At 37.5% G+C, this 11,203-nt stretch overlaps 1 protein-coding gene across 1 annotated transcript; it reads left to right on the plus strand.

Moving 5' to 3' along the window:
* The first annotated feature begins 153 nt into the window (after nt 1-153).
* Nucleotides 154-9,316, plus strand: LOC124168964 (phosphatidylinositol 3-kinase regulatory subunit gamma-like). Its single transcript, XM_046547386.1, has 2 exons — nt 154-3,864; nt 7,532-9,316. Exon 1 carries the CDS (start codon nt 1,767-1,769, stop codon nt 3,132-3,134), a length of 1,368 nt encoding a protein of 455 aa, XP_046403342.1. The 5' UTR covers nt 154-1,766; the 3' UTR covers nt 3,135-3,864; nt 7,532-9,316.
* The last annotated feature ends 1,887 nt before the right edge of the window (nt 9,317-11,203 follow it).

The following is an 11,203-nucleotide window of genomic DNA, read 5'->3' on the forward strand; positions in this document are numbered from 1 at the left end:
TTAGGCGTCTTTCCCTGCGGAAACATTTTCGACTGATTTTCACCCATCACCTACCATAGCTGACGTCTTCCCAATCACGCATGGGCGGTTGGTTGAAGGGGTGCAAAGGGCGTATCTAGCGTCCAAATGCTACATTTACTAAAAGTTGACTATCTAATGCGAAGGTCATGGCGTACAATAGCGTTACCGTAATGTCCTGCTGAATTCATAGCTGTTATTGTGCTTCAACTGTGCGTCTATGTTGTAATTAATGTTCAATTAAGCTAGTATAATTTTCCTTAAGTTGTAAATTGTCGTGATCTCCAGCCTTTAAGGAGTGCTTTCATGTATCCTGTTCCTCTTCAGCATTCGACCATGAGGACCGCTGAAACATCCTCTTGTGGCTAGTATATCAAGTTTTAAATATCGCGAAGCTGTCGAGTGACGTGTGATATTAGCATTGTGATCATGGGTTCCTTTAAGATTGATATGTCTTGCCAATGATAATATAAAGCCAATTTAACATGAGCCATTAAGGTTCTTATTATGTTCCAAAGTGTTGCTAAGTGCTGTTCGTCTCATCGGTGGTTAATGATACTGAAAGATCAAGAGTTACTATGCTCTGTACTTTCACTCTTGTGTATGTTCGGCAGTGCTCACTTGGTGCCTTATTCTTATGACGTTGTCTGTGAACAATTTTATATCTGAAAGAATCCCAGTGAGACGGACTTTGTCACGAGTGGATACTTAGGCAAAAGTTCCAGCGGAATTTCATTTTATGACATATACCATCCGCGTAAAAGTGCTATTGGGACCGATATAACGGCCTTTGGTGGCAAGCATGTCATATTTCAATCCTTGGAGGTGCCGAGTGAAATTTGCCGATTATGTCATGATGTTATGAACTCGGAAAGAAGATACTGTTGCCACTAAGTGGTAAATCAAAGCCAGTTTGACGTGTGACTTTGAGGTTCATATGATGAGCCAATGTGTTGAAAAGTGCTGGACATCTTCTTTTAGATAATTGGTCCTCGAGTATAATCAAGAGCGATAGTATGTTGCATTTGTGATCTCGATGTTTGTGTTTGGTAACGCTCAGTAGGTGTCTTGTTTAGATGATTTTGCATGCAAACATTTTTTGCTTGAAAGAGTGTCTGCGGTGTACGCTGAGTTACATGGATATCTTGGTGGATGTCCTGTGTCATTGTGTCGAACGGCAGATACCATGTACGTAAAAGCGCTATGACGACCGCTTTAGCTTCATTTGGTGCCAAGTACATCAAGCTGTAAATATTAAGGTGGTGTGTGGCATGTGCAATTTACATAACTGTTACGTTTACCAATAAGTTTGATGTCTTGCCGGCAATAATGCGAAGCACATTAAACTTGAACCATTAAGGTTCTTATTGGTTCACAGTATGATCTTAAGTGTTGCTAAGTGCTGCCCATCTTCTCTATGGTTAATGACACTGAAATCCAATCAAGAGTCGCAATGTGTGGTATTTTGGCTTTCGGTTTGTATTTTCCGCCTGTCCTGATTAGATGATGTTTACTACGAACAATTTTATGCTTGAAAGGGACGGGAACTGGCACGAGTAGATCGAATGCATCAAGACAAGTATCGCATGACAAGCACCAACCACGTTAACGGACTTGGATGGGATGGAATGGATACCAAATTTTGTATATTTGTCCTCGAAACTCACTAACCGGTAATTCCTCATCCATACTAGTCTGAGGAGTCCAAATTGTTGTCATTTTTGTGGAATTACTTACGAATCGTAAACATGGAACCTCCTGTACTACATGGTGATACGGTGGGTAAAGAAATGTCATCTGCACCGGCGTTACCTCCCCGGAAGGTGTCACGTCCCCACCCAGTACCGGCAGTTCAAAGTGATCGTGGGGAACTGGCGACTACGTTATCGGTGGACGCTCACAGATTGTTACAGGAAGCGGAATGGTTCTGGGGAGATATTTCTCGGGAAGATGTCAACGAAAAATTAAACGATACGCCTGACGGAACATTTCTTGTTCGTAATGCTTCGACCAAAGGAGGTGATTACACCCTTACTCTTAGAAAAGGAGGATCCAACAAATTGATTAAAATAGGTCACAGGGCTGGAAAATATGGATTTTCAGAGCCTTATAAATTTAATTCTGTCGTTGAGTTGGTCAATTTTTACAGGAACGAATCTCTCGCGCAGTATAATTCGATTCTGGATATAAAGCTTTTGTATCCGGTGTCTAGATTCACGGAAGATGAAATTGGTAACGCGGCTGATGCTGGAAAAGTAATGCAAGCTTTAGAAGATATCGACAGGGAATATACATCCAAGACCAGGTGCTATGATGACTATTTTGAAGACTTGGCGAGGACGAAAGAATCGATTAATTTAAAAAAGCAGGCCTTGGATGCTTTTCGAGCAGCAGTTAGCATGTTCCAAGGACAAATTAAGCTTCAGGAAGGTTTTCACAGCCAGGCGCAACCGCACGAAACCAAGAGTTTGGAGGAGAATTTAGAGGTGCTAAAGCAAAGATTGGCCACTTTGATGAGTAGCAAGGAGCATGTGGATGAAAGTTTGAAGCAACAAATAGTGTACAGCCGGACTTTGGAAAGAGAAATGAATTCCCTTAAGCCAGATATTATAGAGTTATTCAAACAAAAGGATAGGCATATTAATTGGTTGAAAGCCCATGGCATCAAACCTCACCGCTACAACGCATTTGAAGTCGGAAGAGGGTACGAAGTGGAAACGGACCTTGATAGTTTACCGCATCAAGACATCAATACATGGTTAATTCAAGACTGTTCGAGGGAGATGGCGGAAAGATTGTTGGCAGGCACACCTGATGGTACATTCCTCGTCAGGCCTAGCAGGAGTCGCATTGGGCAGTATGCATTGTCCATTACTTGCCATGGAGTTACCAATCACTGCATAATTTACGAGACTTCCCGTGGTTATGGTTTTGCTGAACCCTATAATATTTACCCATCCCTAAAGTCGCTCGTGTTGCACTACTCTCAGAATTCATTGGAAGAGCACAATGACTTGCTCAGCACAACTCTCGCGTATCCAGTTTATGCTCACATAGTGAGTGACAGTGGCTGCGGAAGTGTCACTAGCAGTGGAAGCGTCGGATATTATCACTGAATACCTTTTTTTCCTTATTCCTCAGTGGTCAAGTACTGTGATAAATGCTGCCAAAATGTAATCATCCCGAGAGCCATTCCTGTTTCTTTGGCCCGCGGGAGTCGCCAATCAGCCAGCTATGAAAAAAATGCCTCGCGAACTCATACCCTACAAGTTACAGTATTAGTAGCCTGCATTGAATTGAAGAACCCTGCTTTGTGTTACCCGTCTTCTCTTGAACCCCGGATGAAGGTGACTCAACTTTTCGATTTTCAAGGAAAGTCGTTGGACCATTTGTTAGGGAAATCTTGACAGGTCACCCAAGTGATTCAAAGTCATAGGATTGATGGCTGATGGTAGTGATGTGGCAAAGTGTGATACTAAGGGATATTTGTCCGCAATAGTCGTCAACATTTTGGACCTTAGTTACCTATTGTATTTTTTGTCCCTATTGGTTCAGGCCATTTAGGCACATTCTGAAGAAGAAAAGACTTGGGATCCTAAAGAACTCATTTGGATGTTTTGAGGGATTGAACTGTGCCTTGCATGCGCAAAAGTCATACACTTTTTCACAACTGTTGATTTAGTTTTACATGTATGTGCAATGACCAATCCTATGGTTTTCAAGATTTCGGTCAACTCAACTACTTACCATGGACTCTGCAAAACTAGTTGCCAGTTACTACCTCATCAAGGAGGGGGATCCTAATATTGCTGCCTATTAGCTATGTCCGTCTAAGAACTATTCAAAGTAAGTAAAATTAATAACATTCTTATAGGGTGTGTAGTCTTGGGTAGCCTAAGTAGTGATATTTATTTCTGTTGTTGCTTTTTCCTGGATTGATGTGGGTTGTTGTAAAGGGATGGTTATGCAATACATAAGCATGTGCATGTTAATGTCTAACTGTATGAACACAAAAATGCACCTTGTAACCACCCAACTTATTTAAATGCATTAACAGAAACTAGAACCTGTTCCAAACTGGTTCATTAATTCATACTTTGTACTGTCCCGGTCAACCAAATTCGTTCATGCATTCACGCATTAATGCGTACGTTTTAATGTAATTTGTAATCAGGCTGTAAGAATCAGTGTCTTCAATCTAATCATTCCGCTTCTGAGTTAGTTCCAATTTGCTGGGCATGAGAGCAGGTACTTGGGTGTTTTGTTGGTAACAGAAAAATTCCTGAGCCACAATTGTTTCCTGTATGCCTATTTCTGTAGTGAATTTATTAGAACACAAGGTTTGTACAGAGAATACGTAATGTGCCTCTTTGTTTGACTGTGATGACTGTCATTATGTTAAAAATGGAAGAGACTATGATTAAGACTATAATCTAACATTAAGAGTGTCATTTGTCATCAATTACACAGCTGGCATGGTTAAAGTGTATACTCCAACTGGGTAGCATAGGGTATAGCAAGTAGATCAGTTGTATTATCAATTTAAGGAATTAATGGGGGAAATTTCAGGTTTGAATTATTTGAGACTGGAACCCTGATTAGGGACTGGAGCATAATATAGTGGTGTGGATGCTAGGAAATTTAAGGAAAAATTTGACATTATTTCTTCTCACAAAAGTAATTAATATTACTGTAAATCTGATGAATTTTATAGGGTCTTTTGGTGTCAGATAATGAAAGGAATGCTACGGACACATTTGCCTACAGCCAGGCTTAGGTCAGACTTTGCTAATGTGGCAGTGATTTTGCTGTAATATCAGATAACATGTATGCCTATAATAATGTAATATAATGTAACTTCTTATCATGGGACATGTTTAGTTGTCGATATTATTAAAATACTTGAAATTTAGTAGTCAACTGTCAATTTTGATGGATGGGTGGTTTAGGCTACTGGAAGCCGCCAAATATGTTTAAAAGAAATCTATTTTTGAACAAGTGTGATTACATAACTCTTTCTCTTTCCCCTCAAATCTACACCAAATACATCCTCTTCGTTGTTTTATTTTTCACGATTGCCCTTCATTTTGGTCAGTTGTTTTCTTAGCGACCATTCTAACAAAGCCTGACTTTCAACGATTAAATCATCATCTTTAAAATTTGAATATGGGAATTAAATTATATGAACAAAGTGGGGGCATCTGAGTGGAGGGTCCTTGGTTCAAATCCTTGGTGAAGCCTCTGGACACCCTTCAAACAAAATCCTCAGCATGTCATGTGGCTAAGTCAGGATGAGCCTTACGTTCTCCTACCCAAACCAACCTTAAGGAGTGAGTGAGAGAGAGTGAAACAAACTTTTATCTTCAGCCAAAGAAACATTTAAAAACTTAGTCCCAACTGATGAATATCATCTTTAAACATCAAATGTAGTCAAAGGACATGACGTTACTCAAATAAGAAGTGGAATAAGTATTTTTATGGTTCTGATTTGGAAGGGGAGAGTTCAATTATAACCCTTGTTCAATTTGCTGTTTTTACTCTCTCGTACCGACTACTTCTGATTTTTAGAGTTACGGAAACATTCTTGCGATGTGTGTATGGAACTGTAGCTCAAGAAATGTTAGTTATCAACATGAGTCCTTGTGGTCCTTAAAATATTTTATGAATAAAAGGGCAGTCATTCACTCATTGCTTTATCTGAGAGATTGGTTTTGATAGAAGAGGCTACAGCTCACCCCAGACCAAGGGCTGTATTGTCAGTTGCTACTTCTCTACGAGTAGAAGTAGGAGGTGAAATCCCACACCTCCCAATAGCAATAGTAGGAGCCACAGTGATCTATGGCAGAAGCTAATTCTACTCCTAACAAATATTTACCACAGGCATTATAAAAATCCTATCCGGCTCAAGCACTACTCATTGGTCATAAAAATGGTAGAAGTTTCACTCTAAAAAAATTAGTAAACAAACTGATTTCTTCATCTTATATGCTGTTATCAACCTGAATTTTGAAAAAATTGCATGATAATAATTCATAGTGCATGAAAACAGCAACACACTGAAAACACAATCCTCAGGATAAATTTAAAAACAAAAGGCCACAGCTGTCCTGCAATGTCCACATTGGGCACAACACTCAATATTTACACACTGCTAAGCTCAATAATTGTAGTAAGGCTATAATTTACGTGATTAAATTGCTTTTACTTACTTTAAATGTACTACGTAGTTGCATAGATATGATTGTATTTTCTAGATGAAGCTGGAATTTCATGAGTGCTGGCAACGTTTGATGCCAACATTGGCAAAGCGTGCCTATATCAGTCACTGTAGGTAGGTGACCATCGTTCACTCACAAAATCACCATCATTAATCAACAATCTTAAGATTGGTTTGATGCAGTTCTCCATTCCTGTCTTCTATCACTAGCCTTTTCATAGCAATGTATTTAGTCTCTTTTACATCCTGTATAAACTGACATTTGTACAAAACTCATCATCTAGGAGCAGGAATTAGGCTGCAGTGCACTTAAGGAGCAACTGATTAGGGAGCCCTTAGCCGATGGCTAGTGAATTTTTACATTTACACATTCGGTGTACCTCCCTAATTACTTAACAACATAGTATAAGTAGCTAATATTTAATATTTTTTCTAGAAATTGGTTGCAAATGGGCAAGGCTAGCTTTAAAAATTAATATTTATGAAAAATTTGTTTGCATGAAACTAATTCCTGTCCTTGGTAATGTGGCATGATTGATTTGATTGTTTGAAGAGTTTTCCTTATCTCAAGGGCAAGTGTGCACTGATTCATCTACAACCAATTTTTGTGGTTCATCATCAGACAATAAAATGACCGCAACCATAACACCCTTAGCTATTAGTTTCGTTCGGGTGAGAGTTAAGTTTGAGGCCATTAATGATGCATGTCATAGCAATGTGTGTTATTTTGGGCAGAATACCGTATTTCTCCGAATATAGTCCCCCTCTGAATATAGTCCCCTAATTTTGAGGCTTCAGTTTCGGGAAAAGTTAAAAAAAATTGCATTTGAATATAGTCCCCCCCTTTACTTTTACCTTCGGCAGTTTTGGAAAAAAAGGGGGGACTATATTCAGACACATACGGTAACTAATGAGTTTGGGATGTCAAAATCAAACATTTTGGTTGCACGACATGGGACAAACTAATGATTCTTATTTTGCCTAATGCATGTTGTTTTATTTGTTGCAATGTTTAAACTTAATTTTGATCATTTCATCACAAAAATTCACAATATAATAATAACATGGCAAAAGGTCGCCCCTGAAGTAATGCTAGTGTGTGCTCCCATAATTGATGTATTTAATATTAATATTACTTGTAACTTACTTTTAGTGTTTCATATAATAGTGTTTTCGTTTTGATCATGAAATTGCTTGAGGTGGTGTGATTGTCGCTCCGATGTAATGTGTCAGTTTTTAATTTCATGCTGAAATTATGTGCAATAACTAAATATTTTAATAATGTTTTATTTTCAGGTTAACTTTCACTCAAGTTGGTGCTTCCTTGAGCTTCAAGTGTACAAGCTGTACAGCTAGGCCTAACATATATGAAGAAATTGAACCAAGAAAAATGTTTGATATCTGAGATAGTGTCTTCCTGACCCACTTTTCACTGCGAGGATTTCATATTTTGATGTATTTGATGGATCTAATTTTCATATTTATAGTCCCTAAGTGCAAATATACTGGCAAAAAATATATTGTGGCGATAACAAGTTACCTTTGTGAAAGGTAAATGTGTCAAGAAATGTGATATTCAACATTTAATATCTAAGTTTGTATAGATATTTTTATTCCAAGACCATATTGTTTGCTTTGGTTTGAATTGCTGGGAATAGTCTATGTATATCATGCAAGAATACATTTATTGGCATTCTGTAAATTAACTGCTAATTCTTTCTCAAATTGACAACATTTATGCTTTTTTGTTGGCATTTTCATGTAGAATTTAAATATTTTAGTTTTACTTTATGAATGTATTTTTGAGCATAGAGTTCACTGGAGATGTGTTTTTAAAAATGAGAATAGTTTATTAAGAAGTCACTAAATCCATTACTACCCAGAGTTGATGGATGGGAATTAAGTCATGACAAATTTTTTTCATGATAGGTTTTTGTTACATTATTCTCAGTACTCAATATTTAATTGATCATGTGATTGAAATTAATAATTGAGGTACTTTTGCCTACATATGATTGAAATGTTATTGAAGTGTTCATATGATTTCTTTTTCTTCTTTGAGGCTGTCTTATTTTGTCCTGGTTATTCCTTTAATTCGACACATGTCAACAATTTGTGTTTCTCAAAAGCATTGTGAATCCTCTGAATGGTGTGTATGGAATTCTCCGTCCAGCCAATATGAAAAGTGATTGGAGTTTTGTTCATAGTAAAATTATTCCAATTAATATCAATGCAAGATTTTTTCCTTAAGTAAAAAGTGTGACTTTACTGCATGAATGATGAATTTTTAAGTGCCTTAGTGGTTTTTCATTTCCTGTAAGAACCTGTGTGCCTATTAGTTCTATTGACATATATGTAAAAATTTCCTTTTGTTACATGAGCTAGTCATTATTTTTGACTATTTGTTGATGTATAATTTTATTACTCAGTGATAGGTATATATTGTTTGCCATATTGAAATTATATTGTGAATTTTTGTGATGAAATGATCAAAATTAAGGTAAAATCTGTATGCCTAAACTCGTCAGAGTATAAATTTGTTTCATACCTATGTAAATACGTAGTCATTTTATTGTAGAAAGTGATCTCTGGTATAATCAGTGGTGAGTAATGAACTTATTTCAACAGTCCATCTCATACCACCTTTAGCCTTCACTTAGTCAAATGGGGTATGTCATATGAGGCAGTGGTATAACCTCAACTTTTGCTGACCTATGGAATCTTCATAGCTGCCAAGTGCATGGTGATCGAAGTCATACTAATTCTGTTCATATGATATTTTTTTTATAAAGTGTATGTTATCATTCCTAACCCATTAAAATGTTTAAGAACTGACGAGCAATAAGCTTAAAACATGCAAGATTGCTGTATATAAGGTGAATAAGTAGTCATAACATTGTTTCATTGCTCCCATTGATCAAAAGATGTATTTTGTTGCATATATGATTATCTTTTTTTTTTGTAAATCTTGATATCATCTTATGTGTTTATCATTTTCACCATTGATGCTCATGAATGATGAATTTTATCTCATGGATCATATTATATTGTACAGTTTATAAATAAAAATATTCAGAGTAATAATTATACCATTTATGAATTAATTGTTTTTTTATATAGGGTAGTTAATCTTTACGTTGCTATCTTATCATGTAAAATCTCTCAAAATTCCACTTTGCATCAATGATTGTAAAGCTATCCATTTATTCCCAATGTTTGCAATGGATTATTTGTTCTCGTGAAATTTGGATTGCTTTACTTACAATGTCAAGAGCGGCGACTTTCATAAGCCAATTAAATGCACGGTGGGTTTCATTTGTGGTCGGCTGGAGATAGAGGTAGATCCAGGATTTCTTTCTGGGGGGGGGGGGGGCACAAGGATACCTCGTAATACAAAATGAACACAATGATAATGGGACCATATTAAAAATCTTGCTTATTTTTAAGGGCCTGGGGGGGCATGTGCCCCCCTAGATCTGTCAATGGCTGGAGAATCCTAATTGCATTATAGTCCTATCCTAATTATGTATTATTATCTCTACTAGGAACCTAATTATTATAGTTAGCTTATTGGAAAATGCAAATTTGTGGAAGCTGTATGTGAGCGGTGAGGTAGGTATTATGTTACTGCCCTGACTGGGTGACAAATGTTAATGCTGACTTGCTACTGTGCCTTGATTCCTACATATATGCATATGACAACATATAACATCTATGCATATGATAATATATAATAAAATCAAATACATGTAACATATGTGTATTTGATTTTATTTCACAGTATGACATTGCTACATTGTTTCATAAATTCCTTTTTTTGACTCATTTACGATTGTTGTAAAGTCAGGGAAATATTTGAAAAAATTCAGACTGGAAATCAGGGAAATAGAAAATGCAAAATTGGTATGAACCCTGTGAATAGAGCTGTGTGAGCTTATATGAGAGGAAACAACCTCTGGTGATATATCCTAGGAAGGGTAACAAATCACTCACTTTTTTCTGGGCAATCATTTTTTTCACTCTCGGGAGAAGAAATTGGTGGTAGGCCCAAGTAGGAGTTAGGGAAACAGTGTCCTCAGAATCTGTGTTCCAATAACTTGCTAAAGAGAATTGCTATTTGGAAAACCCCAGGAATATGAGGTCCTAAACAAATTCATCCCACCATACAATTTTGAATGCATGTCCACATAGCAGCTGATTATATTATGAATGAACCAATGGTATAGGATCAGGGCTGGGCGACTGCTAGGCCTGTCCTGGGACATCAGGATGTATCCTGGTGTACCCTCCAGCCTGGAAATCTTTGGCACCCTCCTGTTCCTAAACTGACAAATTATACAGTCAGAATACTAATGTTGAGCGGTTAACGTGATTTAAATTATGTCTCATTTGACAGCATAATTAACACTGCCTTGACTAAACAAAATAATAATTTAAATAAACATATTTTAATCTTGTAAGATTCAATTCAATCTCAATAGGGTAAGCATTAAAATTTCAAATTTATTTACCTGTTATATTTCACACCCCCAAACCATCTGGTAGTCCTCCACCTGCATAGTGCTGGCGCTCTCTTGCCATGGCAGTTCACCACCCTAAGAAAGGGTCCAGCACGGGCCTGGCGACTGCCCAGGGTGACATAGCAAGAGGGGGTGACCAAATGCCCTTGCCCCCATTTACTTGGGGGGTATCCCATTACAAACCCTCCACTAGGGGGGTGACACAACAGCAGTTTGCCCAGGTAAGTATTTTCCCTTGAGCAGGCCCTATATAGGATCAAAACAATGACATTTGCAAGGATGTACCAAATTTGCACGTTGTTGAAAGAGTGAGAGTTGATTAATTTTATCTTCGGTCAGGGAGAGACAACATATCCTCTAAAATCGTAGGCACAGTAATGGCTGACGCCTGGTTTCGCTAGCTAGTGGGCCCTTTTTGCTTCTATAGTGTTCAGGTGTTTTCCCCGTC

This window comes from Ischnura elegans, chromosome 12 (genome assembly GCF_921293095.1).
Source record: "Ischnura elegans chromosome 12, ioIscEleg1.1, whole genome shotgun sequence".
NCBI classification, from domain to species: domain Eukaryota; kingdom Metazoa; phylum Arthropoda; class Insecta; order Odonata; family Coenagrionidae; genus Ischnura; species Ischnura elegans.

Excerpts from the sequence above, each read along its gene's own strand:
- LOC124168964 (XM_046547386.1), top strand. The coding sequence starts at position 1,767 with ATGGAACCTCCTGTACTACATGGTGATACGGTGGGTAAAGAAATGTCA.